The sequence below is a fragment of the Neophocaena asiaeorientalis genome, unplaced genomic scaffold (assembly GCF_003031525.2).
Source record: "Neophocaena asiaeorientalis asiaeorientalis breed wild unplaced genomic scaffold, Neophocaena_asiaeorientalis_V1.1 scaffold166, whole genome shotgun sequence".
Classification (NCBI taxonomy): Eukaryota; Metazoa; Chordata; class Mammalia; order Artiodactyla; family Phocoenidae; genus Neophocaena; species Neophocaena asiaeorientalis.
In genome coordinates this window covers 3,728,186-3,742,370 of record NW_020174933.1, presented here as the reverse complement: position 1 = coordinate 3,742,370, position 14,185 = coordinate 3,728,186, and the positions used below count along the sequence as shown (strand labels likewise).

Sequence of the window (14,185 nt, the reverse complement as noted above, 5' to 3'; positions counted from 1 at the left end):
ATTTTTCCCCAAAGCCATCCTGTGCCCTGAAGCAAGGGGCATCTGTCTAGTGATTCAAATCAAGTGGGAGGGACTCCCAGTGGTTACGACTTTGCCTTCCAACGCAGGGGGTGCGAATTCGATCCCTGGCCGGGGAGCTAATAGGATCCCACATGCCTTGCGGCCATAAAACCAAAACATAAAACAGAAGCCATAAAAAAATAACAAAAAAACAGAAGCCATATTGTAACAACTTCAATAAAGACTTTAAAAATGGTCCACATCAAAAAAAAAAAAATCGGGCTTCCCTGGTGGCGCAGTGGTTGAGAGTCCGCCTGCCGATGCAGGGGACACGGGTTCGTGCCCCGGTCCGGGAAGATCCCACATGCTGCGGAGCGGCTGGGTCCGGGACCCATGGCCACTGAGCCTGTGCGTCCGGAGCCTGTGCTCCGCAACGGGAGAGGCCACAACAGTGAGAGGCCCGCATACCGCAAAAAAAAAAAAAAAAAAAAAACTTAAAAACAACAATATCAAATAAAGTGTGAGCATAACACCCATGAGGATGGCTATTATTTTAAAAAAAGGAAAATAACAAGTATTGGTCAGGACGTGGGGGTAGGGAGGATGTAAAAAGGTATGGCTACCATGGAAACCGGTATGGTGGTTCCTCAAAAAAGTTAAACATAGAATTACCATATGATCCAGCAATGCCACTTCTGGGCATATACCCCAAAGAACTGAAAGCAGGGACCCAAACACTTGCACACCCATGTTCACAGCAGCGCTCTTCACAATAGCCAAAAGGTGGAAACAATCCAAATGTCCATCAACAGATGGATGGGTAAACAAAACGTGGTCCATGCACATAATGAAATACTATTCAGCCTTACAAAGGAATGAAATCCTGACACATGCTACACTGGACAAACCCTGAAGGCATATGCCAAGTGAAATAAGCCATACACAAAATTCAGACAAATATTGCATGATTCCACGTACATCAATGAGGTCCCCTGAAGAGTCAAATTCATAGAGACAGAAAGTAGAAGAGAGGTTGCTGGGGCTAAGGAAGGGGGGCGGGGGCAACGGGGAGTTGGAGCTTAATGGGTGGAGTTTCTGTTTTGGGGGATAAGGAAGAGCTCTGGAAATGGGTGGCTGCAAAATACTGTGGATGTATGCAATGCTAGTTAACGGTACACTTAAAAATGGCTAAACTGGTAAGTTACAGGTTATATGTATCTTACCACAATTCAAAACAAACAAAGAAAAAGTTCAAGGTTGTGTGAGCAAAACCCAAGCCAAAAAACCACACGTGACTGTGAAGCTGCGGCCAGCATGTGGCTCCTCAGGGCCACCTCTGTCCTCAGGCAGCCCTGGATCATCTCTGCTGTGACGACTCTGCCAGCTCTGAACCAAGTCTGACACGGCTGTCACTGGCCCTGGAATTACCACAGAGGCCGCAGACACCCCGGGCGGCTTCTCCCAGGATCAAGGAGCCGCATTTCCATAACCCACTCACCGCAAGAACAGGACTGCCCATCCCTTGATGCCACCTGAGTAACAAACTGGACTCTGAGTTGCCTTATGATCCCCCGCCTCTTTGGAGACTGTGCATGTGCCTTTAGTGACTCCTGAAGGGCCCTCCCTCGTGGGGACATGTGGTCCTCACCATGACTCCTGGGTGGTGAAGGTCACAGGTGAGGATCTGTTATCACTGAGTGTATCCTCCTTGCCAAAGTAAAACTCCCCAGCATGGTTACTGTCCTATCGCCAAAACCAGTGCCCACCGTATTTCCAGTCCTCAGGCCATGGGCTTGACGGTTGGGGTCTAGCTTCTCTCTTCCTGGCGGCTCCCACACTTACCCTCTAAGTTCTGCTGAGTTTCTTGCGTGCTGGCCTCTCCATCCTGCCTCCGCTCTCTTCCCCTCGAGGCCTCTCCCGGCTACCTCTACAGCTTCCGCTGCCCTTGGCCTCTGACGACTTTATCGACTGTTGTTAGTCATCCCGTACGTAGCCTCGGCGCACACCCAGTCATTTTCATGAACTGTACGTGTGCCCACAGCATCCCCCAGCTGCCCTCCCAGCACAACTACCAGCTCTTCCGTCAAGTCCAAGTGCTCGCAGTGAGCCACAGTCAGCTCACTCTGGCCTTCCCTTCTCCCCCGGGTCACCTCCCAACCCACTCCCAGCTCAAGACTCCCGGGAGTCTTCTCTGAGCAACATGACGGAACATTCCACTCGTGTTTATATCCCAGGACTGCGCTGAGGCCAGAGCATGCGCTCAGGCATCTCTGTCCAAAGAGCGAATCTCACTGCATTCTCGTCCTCTCGGCAAGGTCTCTTCTATCCTTGAACCAGTAGCCTGCTGACTGTCTGCAGTGCTCATCCTTAGACCCATTTCTACACTACTGGGGCTCCCCCTCTTTAAGAACTGTTTCTCTTCTTGCTTCCTCTTCTAGCCTGGGGATCCAGGACGGATGTCTAATCTGTAGTCGGTATCAGTACGTGCAGATACAGCTGGTCCACTTAGACCGATGTGTATCGTCCTGCATCCCCTTCTTGCGTGGTATGTACACTGTGTCACTTACTGTGCTTGCTTACTGCCTCCTTGGACAGCTCGTACCTGGACGTCCCCAGGGAAGGGGGATAACTATCCTGACGGAAGCAGAAGCTGGTGTTATCTGGCCACAGCTCTCGGGGGTGGGAGCCTGGGGAAGGGACTGCTTGCTCTGCCAACAGAAGGCTTTAGGAGTCCCCCAGTGCCCCATGGATTCTGTCTTATTTGCATCCCAGTGTCTGGGTGAGAGCCCTGTTGTCGTGTCCCAAAAGGCCACAGACACACTGGACTCGTGTTTCCTGCTGTCAGATTCCCGATGGGCTCCCAGGTGTATTACAGTCCATGAACCTAACTAAGCGGCATCTCAGAGCCACTTGCTCCGCCTGGCCCCCTGCTTGCTTCAAAGTGGCACCTGGAGAAGAGCTGGCTTCATCTCACTTCAGCTCGCCCAGCGTGAAGACAGCTACGCTCCTCACAGAAATGAACATGATGGGAGGCGGCTGGCACCTTTCTGCCCTTTCCTCCCCAAAGGAGCGTATGACAAACGCGGTGCACGGTTCGATGCTGCACTCCCGACAGCGCCCCTGTCAAAATACGTGCTGTTGTTTAACCTCAGAGTCACTGGATCAGGCAGGAAAACCATGATGGATCTCACGGTTCAACTCTCTCTCGCTTACTGGCATGACAACGGAGCTAAAGAGAGCTGAGATGAACATGGGTCTATTTTTGGCGACTCCTCACGGAATCCACACACTGTGTATTCTGCATCCACTGGATGCTCAGGCACGCTCTGAACTCCGCAGCAAACGCTCGTTTGTAAATGTTACAGCCGCCAGTGTTGGCTGGATGCGCTACGGGGCGACGCATTTGCTCTCATGAGGCTGCTTTGAGCATGGGGGGGCACTGTTTGGAGCTGAGCGTTGGTCAGAGGGCCAGGCCGGCTTGTGCGTGCTTACCTTCACCCTGTCCATGCAGGCCTCCATCTTCAGCTGCTCCACAGCCTTCCTGGCTTGGGAGATGCTGGCAGTGCTGTTATTGGACATGCCTTCTTTCATTCTGCTGCCCCTGAAACAACCAAAGTTAAGGGGTTGAAAGAGCTGCTTTTCCAAAGTAAGGCAGAACCCCCCTCAGCTTTCTCGCCTCCTACCCACTGCAGCTTCCCTTTCCGGGCCAGGGAGTCATGGGAGCCGACCCTCCTGGGATAAGAGGAAGGAGTGCTTCATCCGAGTGATGGGAGCAAGCCATCAGGCTCCTGTTTGCCAGACCTTCTCAGCCCCAGCGAGAGGAAACAGAAGATAACAGATGGTCCCAGAGTCACATTACCACCCCCATGGCCATAAGTAATACCTTGACATTTGTACGGTGCTTTGTTAGTAAAAAATCATTTTCATACACATTTGTTCACTCACTCCTCTAACAGCGCTGAAAGTTGGCAAAATAGACTGAGTTTTGTTTTACAAGTAAAGAAAGTGCAGAACTCAGAGAAATGAAGCCAAGAGTCAAAGGTCCCACAGCCAAAATCTGTGGACCCAGAACGCAAACGCAAAGCGTTGAAGCCTAGCTGAGGGTTCTTTCCACTGTCTCACATGGTGTCCTCTAGCCGGCTACACTGCAAAGTGCAAGTTTCCCCTGAATGAGCCTGCCTCATTATTCTTTTTTTAAAATTAGTTTATTTATTTGGCCACGCCAGGCAGCATGTTGGATCTTAGTTCCCTGACCAGGGATCCAACCCGCACCCCCTGCAGTGGAAGCAGGGAGTCTTAACCACTGGACCTCCAGGGAAGTCCCGTTTTATTATTTGCTTTAATTTGCTGTCATTCCAAAACGTTTACAGACTTTATGCTGGGAGTTCGTTTCTAAACAAGAACACATACAAACACATACACACCTATCCCAGGCATACATTTGTTTTTCTAGAAGGGGGAAGAAATTCTTCCTGACCCAACATGTCATTCTGCCAGAAGACCCCTGTGATGCTAACTGCTCCACAGCAAAGCACATGCCGTAGGTTACCGTTACCGCATCTAACGAGAAAGTACCCAGAGGAGGTCTACTCGGGCTAGCCCGAGAGCTGGAGGTGGGTCTCCCGGCGCCAACGGTTTTCCGCAGTGCACAGTGAGGCGGCAGGAGGCTAGGCCGGTCCCGTGGTGGGCAGGCCACACTCTGGCTTTTCTCATTCACACTGACCCTCTTGCCCAGAGGAGGCCAGATGGCAACTTCATCTGTCCACGGGCAACGTTCGAAAAATAAAACTTTCTTCTTCTAAGACAGAGCAGCCACCAAAACCACAGTGTAACAGGGGTGTGTTCCTGTCTTGGTTGGGAACTTTTATTTCCCAGGAAGGGAAGGAGAAGCATGAGTAGTTGAGGATTTTGCAACCCGGGGGAGCAGCCACCTACCCCCGCACTCTACAGAGATGCGCGTGCAATTCTGCATGTGTGTTCAGGGCTGTGTCCCTGTGTGCCCACGTGCCTGAAGGGCATGTCCTCTGCGAGCCTGTGTGTGCAGGGCGGCCCCTCTGTGCACGTGTGTGTTTACATGTCCCTGTGTCCACACAAAAGGAAGGAGAAGATGCAGTCTACTTCCCAAGCCTCCTCAGCCTGACCGACAAGTGAAAAAGGGCCCTGAGATGACTGTCCTCAGATTCCCATTGTCCAGCCCCGTTCCTGAAATCACCCCTCTCTTCCCTCATCACTGACTTGGGGGGTTCAGGAGTTGAGGAAGTGGAGGGGTGGCAGGGACCAGGGGGGCTTCGTGAGAGGAAGCTGAGCCTGGGGTCAGCAGAAGTGAAGAAAGGAAGATCCGGGGGAAGGGAGTGGGGGAAAGGAATCTGAATTGCATGTGGGTGTGTGCGAGTGTATATGTGAGTCAGGCTGGGTGTGAGTGTGTGTGTGTGAGGGTGGGTGTTAGTGTGTGTGTGTGCGAGTGAGGGTGGGTGTTTGTGTGTGTGTGTGAGCGAGGGTGTGTGTGTGAGGGTGGGCGTTAGTTTGTGAGTGTGTGTGAGGGTTGGTGTGTGTGTGTGTGAGAGGGTGGGTGTTAGTGTGGGTGTGAGGGTGTGTGTGTTTGAGGGTGTGTGTGTGTGCGTGAGTGTGTGTGTGAGAGTGTGTGAGTGAGGGTGGGTGTGAGCGTATAGAAAACGTTACCTGCAGAACCGGATCCCCGTCCGTCCCCCTGGAACGGCCCTCTCCTTCCCCGCTGCCCCAGGACTGGCCCTGACCCCACTCTGCTGCTTTCTCATCCTTCCCCTGGTCACAGAGAAAGGGCACATTTTCAACCCTCTCCTCAACACAGAGCAAGAAGTCTGGCCAAATGCTTAATATTGGACAAAGGGCCTTTTCTGTTTCGTGTCTGAGAGATAAAATAAGCAGGTGGGGTGGGCCCAGCACCTGGCACCGTGTGTCTTCTCCCTCCTGTGTCCCCTCCGTGGGCCCCTCCGCCTCCCCGATCTCCCCACCGGGTCCCCCTCTGGACCGCGTCCGCCCCCAGCCAGGAGGGCTATGCTCCCAGGCCCCGGTGTCCTCACCCCCTTCCTCCTCCTCAGCCTCAAAGCCCCGGGGCCTCCACAGTGTCTGCCAGACCACAGCCCCGCATCGTCATCACTCTCCCAAGACTTGCCTTCTTCCCTCTGTCCCCCAAACCCAGCACTTTCAATCTAACTCCTTCCCCTCCCAGCCCCCTCGGAAGGGCTGCTGGAGAAACACCCCCAAAAGCTGGGGACTGGTGCCCACAGACTTGAGAGGCCAGCCTGAGCAGGTCCTCAAGGCAGCCTGGCGACCTCAGCCCGTTCCCATCACCCCTCCCTCTGGCCTCCTGACCATGTCAATCTCCATCACCTCACCACCACCTCTGTCCTCTCGTCCTTGGAAGGCAACCTCAGCTTCCACAGAATAGAGGAAAAGCCATTAGGGCAGAACCTCCTTGACTCCAGCTCCACCTCCTACGGTTGCTTGGTGCCCACACGCATCCTGCCCTCCATCCGTGCCTCTGCATCAGGACCCGCTGCTGGCCCTCCCCATGGCTGCCCACTTCCCTGCTGCCCCTGAGAGCAGAGCCCACCTTCTGCTTCAGGGGCCCATGGTGCCACGCGCCCATTTCCCACCTCCCTTGCAGAAGGACCAGAGCGCATGAACCTGTCCTAATCAAGGAGACATGCAGGGAAATCTGCAGGGGACTTGTAGGAAAGGTTTTCCTTCCTAGTCAAGGCCCACCAGGAGAAGCCCCAGTCTTTGGCTGGCTTCACTGAGAGTTGCCATAGTGACATTGGGGAATGGACCCAAGGCAAAGGCAGGAGACTCATGGAGAAACAGATCCAGAGCCCTGAGATGCGTGGATCCCGGACACTCTACTTCGGAGCCTTGATACTGACAGAATATATTCCTCACAGTCTAGGCCATATTTCTTGGGTCATCTGTCACTTGCAGCTGAAAGCATCTCCTTACCCAGGCCTGATACCTCACCTGTAGTGGATCTGTCCCCTTCTTGGGGCTCTGCCCTGCCACTCACCCCACTTTCTCCTGTAACGTCAGTGTCTCTGGGTGCCTTCTTTCTCAGCACATAAAAATACGTTTATGTCTTTTTCATCAACTCAAAACAAGCACCAACAACACAACATAAAACCCTCCCTTCCCCCCATTTCCACCGTTGCTCAGGAAGGAGGTGGAGAGGTAACTACAGATGCACATAGAAGGGCCCCCTAAGTAACTAAACGTGGAGATGCTAAAAAATAAGGATGCAAAACCCTGTCCCCAGTACAGGGATGACAAGCCTGCCCACCTCACCCCCCTGCTCTGCTGCCCCTGGGCTCGCTGACCCCATTTATAGGATGTCACTCTTGTTGCCGTCAGTGACTTATAAACCATTTCACACGTGCACGTTTCTGTTCTGTCTCCAAGTGGCCAGTAAGGTTTCTCAAGCATGCATACCCAGAACCCAGACTGTGGTGCCACAGACCAGAACCTGTATTTCACAACCTCCCAAGGTGATTCTGGCACGTCCCAAAGGTGGAGAACCACGGCTGGCAGTAAATCGTTTCCACTCCCTTGTTCCTGTATGTCCATCAGATCACCTTGGAAGGTGGGTGTTCGTGTACCTTCAGGACTCTTTAATCAGTCCTTTACAAATTTTAATGGGCATATGAATCCCTGGGGATCTGGATAAAATGCAGATGTTTTGATTAAATGAGTTGGGGTTTGGTCCAAGATTTTGCATTTCTAACAAGCCCCCAGCTGCTGGTGGTCCAGGGACCACACTGAGTAGCAAGGCTCTGAATCACCAAACGTTAATACTGGAAGGGACCTCAGAGGTCCAGGTCCTACCCCTTTATTTTTCGAATTTTCAAGGAGGTTAAAGAACTTAATTTTGCAGAGATCTTTAATGGAAGTGGAAGGAAGCATTTCCCCGATGCTGCCCGGTCTGGTCGCCCCTCCTCAGCCTGGTGGGGCCTTCAGGGCACTAAGAGGCCGTTACCCATGCACTTGGGCTAGCCTGCTCTCCCAGGACAGGCTCACCCCTCGAGTGATCCTAAACCAGCCTAACTTGGGCATGCAATGGCAGGGAGGATTCCCCCACCCGCTGTGGTGTCAAGATAACCCAGGGACGTAGTTGGCCCTGGAGAAGGAAATGGCTTTTGTCAAATGGAGCTAAAGGCAACTGAGCCTTTTAAAGATAGGACCCCACGGGAAGGTCTCTGAGGGGCCTCCCTCCCCTACCTGGTCAGACACCTCTTAGGTTCCACATCTCTGCCCTTTCAAGACTGTAACTGAGAAGGACCCTATGGGGCCTTCCCGGGACAGACCCCTCCGCCATATCCTCCACTTTAGCTCCTCTCTGAAGCACCTAGATAACAGTATCTGATGCACATTTCCTGAGTTGCTTTGTACATCCTAAAACCCCCACCAAATGGAAGAAATTAACTACCTGACGACCACGAGCATGAAGCCCCCAGACCTACTGGGGCCTGAGGATTGATAATGTGACACCGTCCTGTGACCTCACCATCAGTCAACCAGACAATTGTGCATGAGCTGATCACAGACCCTGGGACTCCCCTCTCTCACTCAGCCTTCAAAATGCTTTCCTCAAACCTACCAGGGAGTTCGGGTGTTTTGAGCGCTAGCCGCCCTGGACTCCTTGGTCGACGCCCTGCAAAAAACGCTGCACTTCCCTTCACCACCACACGGTGTCAGCAGATTGGCTTTACCGCGGGAGGGAGGGTGCACCTAAGTCTGGTTTGGTAACAAGACTACCCAGACACCATACCTCTAGGTGAACAGATGGATGTCTCTCTCCATATACGTATGTGTGCATGTACACCCACCTTGACCCAAGAAGAAACGTGGAAGTAGGGAAGAATGGAGATGCAATGAAGCTGAACATGAATACTGGCCACCGGTGGACCACTAACTTGACCCTTGGCTTTTCAGAAGACAAGGCAGAAGGAAGGGAAAACGAGCCAACTACTCAGGAGACTGGCTCTGTCACCTCGGTGGTCAGACATCTTTCTCCTCCGGCACATGGGATACACTCACACAGACAGCTTTCCCAGGGAGGTTCTAACGGGCTGCATCCTGTGGTATATAACTGGGTAAACTCAGAGTCAGGGGCAGGGCAGTGCAAGGTGGTTCAATCCCCAGTGCTGCCGATCTGACCTGACTCGGGATACAGTGTGTAGAATTTCTGGATGAGTGGATGTCATCGTGCCTTTTCAGCCATCCTCCCTAACATGACTTATCTCCACAAGCCCTTAATATGTGTCGGCTGGCAGAGTGCTGCCGTCCGTCTCTCTGGGAAATGCCTGAAAAACAGCTGTTGCCAGTGAGCACAGCCCTCTAGGCCTAAAGGGACCAAGCAGCTTAGACTGCAAGGTGGGCTGGGTGAGAGTGTTGGTTGACCTTCACCCCCTTTGTCACAGCGAGTTGCTGAACAAGGGTGCTTGCCTGAGTAACATCTCTGTTCCTAGTGGGGAGAGCACACAGCTTGATTCCCAGCCCAGGCCAGCAACCCATGGACATGGCTTGGTTCTCCTCCTGAAGCTCCCCCAGGAGGGGGCACATCCACTAGCGTGAGGGATAATGTGAGGAGGGGGGTAAAACAGGCTTCATGAGGGCCCTACATCTGGGATGATGACAACTGCTAGAAGAAGAAAGTGATGGTGTGAGGACCTGGCCACCCATCAAGGAGCCTGCCAGCCCAGCCTCACCCCAGGCCCACACACGCACTGCTGGCAGAGACACCTGCTCTCCAGAGAGAACCTGCTCTTGGACAGGGTACATTACCTCCTCACCTGCTGAGAGATGGCACAGCGACAGGCCTGGGCAGGGGATGGGCTGGCGGCAGTGGCAGCTGACAGTCGTCAGATGAGAGGCTGAGTCAGGGCTCCTGCTTTGAGGCTCACCTGGAAGCACAACCAGAGATGGGTCACCAGGTGCAGCAGAAGCCAGGCGTCTCCCAGACAGCCCCAGCTCCCTCCGTGCCCTGCCCTCGAGCTCAGCAGCTGTCTCTCCTGTATCAGACCCCAGGGGAGACGGTGAGCTAAAGGCAGAAAGAGAAGGCCCCGATCCGACAAAGAGCACAGGGGAACATCTGGAGGCCACAGGCCACCTGGGGCCTCCCGTGTGCCTGCACGCTGCCCTCCCCCACCCCCACTCACCCTCCCCACTCCAGCCAGACCTCTGCCAAACAGGAACAGTTTAGATGTTTTCTTTCTTCTTATGAAAAGATATGTCCATTGTAGAAAAGTGTGAGTATAGAGAAAATTATAGCAAAGAAAATAAAGACAGATTATAATGCATTTTTTAAAATTTTATTTATTTTATTTATTTTTGGCTGCTTGGGTCTTCGCTGCTGCGCACGGGCTTTCTCTAGTTGCGGCGAGCGGAGGCTACTCTTCATTGTGGTGCGCGGGCTTCTCATTGCGGTGGCTTCTCTTGTTGCGGAGCATGTGCTCTAGGCGCCCGGGCTTCAGGAGTTGTGGCTCGCGGGCTCTGGAGGGCAGGCTCAGTAGTTGTGGTGCATGGGCTTAGTTGCTCCGTGGCGTGTGGGATCTTCCCGGACCAGGGCTCGAACCCGTGTCCCCTGCATCAGCAGGCGGATTCTTAACCACTGCACCACCAGGGAAGCCCTACAATGCATTTTGCCAGAGATAATTTTGGTTAACATGTTGATGCTTATTATTCTCACACATACTAGGAATAACCTGATTCCAACCAGAGGACATTTAGAAGAAATGATTTGATTAGATGGCTTTAAAGCAGGGGACTCTCCACGGAGAGACAATTAGCCCCGCCGACTCCCTCCCCCAGAAAGGCTGACTCTGGGACAATGGGCTCCCTCCCCAGGGCTCCTGCCCTAGAGCATCCATCTCCCAGGATCCCAGTGAACTTGGACCAAAAACAAAGGCCAGACAGGAATGGACTGACAGCGCTGTTTATTCCCCCAGCTAGAGGGGCATCCAAATGCGCTTTGGTTTGAGGTCGTTTGGGCCCGTTGTACGGCTTCACAAACACCCATGCCTGCTGTTTCCAAAGTGATTGTTTCTTCCTGTCACAGTAATTTGTTGCATCTGGGTGCTTCCCATCCCCCCAAATTGTTAGACTTTTATGGAGTTTTATTCTCATCTCCTTCCCTGTTTTGTTTTCTCATCCTCTGCCATTAGAAAACCCTTTTGGGGCTATAATTTGAGAAGATACACGCACCCCAATGTTCACCGCAGCACTATTTACAATAGCCAAGACATGGAAACAATCTAAATGTCCATCGACAGATGAATGGATAAAGAAGATTGGTAGGACTTGCCTGGCCTTCCAGTGGTTAAGACTCCGAGCTTCCAATGCTGGGGGTGCATGTTCGATCCCTGGTTGGGGAGCTAAGATCCCACATGCTGCACAGCGTGGCCAAAAAAACCAAAACGAAACAAAAAAGATGTGGTACATATACAATGGAATACTTCTCAGCCACAAAAAAGAATGAAATAATGCCACGTGCAGCAACATGAATGGACCTAGAGATTACCATACTAAGTGAAATAGAAAGAGAAAGACAAATCCCATGAGATCACTTACATGCGGTATTTAAAATATGACACAAATGAACTTTTCTATGAAGCAGAAACAGACTCACAGACATACAGAACAGACTTGTGGTTGCCAAGGGGGAGGGTTGGGGGAGGGATAGACTGGGAGGTTAGGATTAGCAGATACAAACTATTATATACAGGATGGATAAACAACAAGGTCCTACTGTATAGCACAGGGAACTATGTTCAATATTCTGTGATAAACCATAACGGAAAAGAATATATATATGTATACGTAAATCACTTTGCTGTACAGCAGAAATTAACACCACGTTGTAAATCAACTATAATTCAATAAAATATTAAAAAAAAAAGAAAACCCTTTTTGGCCTATTCCCTTGTTTTTCACTTTCCTATTAATGCTCTCAAAACCCACTTCATTCTCTGTTTTCAAGTATCTGGTTTTCCAACTGGCATAGGATCTTGACTGCTGGTTGGTCTTAGCCCACCGAGGGGGCCCACTGGGGTCCTAACTGGAGAAGCCAAGGGGGGTCCAGTAGGTCCTCCACCAGGAGTCCCCATGCCTTCACTTCAATTTTATATTAACTGAAACAGCCTGTTTGTGACCTATCAAACCTACACTGCACATCTGCTTTAAAGAAAAGGGCACATTGACCAGAAGTAAAGAATGCCCATGTTAAAAATAAAGATTAAACGCCTCCCTTCCTGGGACACCAATGCTGGGACTCCTTCGATGATAAGACTGCCTTCCCAGGTGCCAAGGCCATGCTGACTCACTGGTGTGATGTGCTGGTCTGTTTTTTTCTGAAAGCTTGAAGGAACGTATCCCCGACTTGTTTAATGTTCTTTGTTCTGACAAGATATAAAACTGTGCTGAAAACCGTGTTTCTCTGGAGCAGCTCCTCAGAATTATCTAAGATGCTGTCTTCCGGGCTACAGTCTTCAGTTTGGCTCCAATCACACTCTTTTCTATTCCTATTATAGATTGTTGATTATTTTCATTGACATGGCCAATGAACTAGACTTGCCCCAGCATCCCTTGTAGGTAGGTGGGGCCTTGTGAGTCTTCTCACCAGTGGAAACTGAGTGGAAATGCAGAGTGCCACTTCCTGCCTGGCCTGAACAAACCGTGTGTGTATGCCTCCACACTCGTTCCCCACCCCATAATCTGGACCGTGGACATGTCTGCGATCAGCCAGGGCAGGCAAGCACAGGGCCTCGGGCAGTGACTCCCCAAGCGCCGTCCCTGGACCAGCAGCACCTGGGAGCTTGTCGGGAATGCACATTCTCAAGCCCCACTTGGACCTGCTGAGTAAAGACGCTGGGAGTGGGAGGTGGTTTAATCAGCCCTTCAGGGGGTTGGGATGCTCAGGAGAGACTAAGAGCTACAGTCCTAGGGCAGGACCGAGAAGCAAAGTGTAAGGAGCCTGTATCTCTGAAATGCACTTACAGCTGAGCTGCCCTGTCCACCTGCACTGCTTGCCTCTGGGCTCGGAGGTGATGGAGAGAAATATTTCTGTGCATTTTATGTCACTGTCTTTCTGGGGCTCTCTGTCACAGCAGCTGTGCATCTCCCTAACCAATACAGCGTTTCAACAGAGGTCTGTAGACTGCTAGGGAAACACTGTGGCCTTGAAAATACTTTTGAGTCTTGAGACAAAAGTACTAACTTAATGCTGAGAACTATAAAACATTAATAAAGGAAAGTGAAGATGATTCAAAGAAACGGAAAGATATCCCATGCTCTTGGATCGGAAGAATTCATGTTGCCAACATGGCCATACTACCCAGAGCAATCTACAGATTTAATGCTATCCCTACTAAATTACCCATGACATTTTTTCACAGAACTAGAACAAATGAATAATCCTAAAATTTATATGTAACCATAAAAGACCCAGAATTGCCAAAGCAATACTGAGGAAAAAGAACAAAGCAGGATGGGACTTCCCTGGCAGTTAAGTGGTTAAGACTCAGCACTTCCAATGCAGGGGGCAGGAGGCATAACCCTCCCAGACTTCAGACAATACTACAAAGCTACAGTAATCAAAACAGCATGGTACTGGCACAAAAACAGACATATGGCTCAACGGAACAGAATACAGAGACCAGAAATGAACTTACACACCTACTCAACATGGCCATACTACCCAGAGCAATCTACAGATTTAATGCTATCCCTATTAAATTACCCATGACATTTTTTCACAGAACTAGAACAAATAAATAATCCTAAAATTTATATGTAACCATAAAAGACCCAGAATTGCCAAAGCAATACTGAGGAAAAAGAACAAAGCAGGATGGGACTTCCCTGGCAGTTAAGTGGTTAAGACTCAGCACTTCCAATGCAGGGGGCAGGAGGCATAACCCTCCCAGACTTCAGACAATACTACAAAGCTACAGTAATCAAAACAGCATGGTACTGGCACAAAAACAGACATATGGCTCAACGGAACAGAATACAGAGACCAGAAATGAACTTACACACCTACAGTCAATTAATCTTTAACAAAGGAGGCAAGAATGTACAGTGGGGAAAAGACAGTCTCTTCAGCAAGTGGTGTTGGAAAAGTTGGACAGCTGCAGGTAAATCAATGAAGTTAGAACACACC

General features: G+C 51.0%; 1 protein-coding gene across 1 annotated transcript in view; it reads right to left on the bottom strand.

Annotated features, from left to right (window-relative positions):
* Positions 1 to 14,185, bottom strand: part of GNG4 (G protein subunit gamma 4) — a 70,311-nt gene that overhangs the window by 27,898 nt on the left and 28,228 nt on the right. The window contains exons 2-3 of the mRNA XM_024761431.1: positions 9,819 to 9,929; positions 3,493 to 3,601 (exon numbers count right to left, since the gene is read on the bottom strand). Coding sequence (XP_024617199.1) covers positions 3,493 to 3,591 — 99 coding nt within the window. The 5' untranslated portion in view covers positions 3,592 to 3,601; positions 9,819 to 9,929. The remainder of the gene's footprint in view (positions 1 to 3,492; positions 3,602 to 9,818; positions 9,930 to 14,185) is intronic.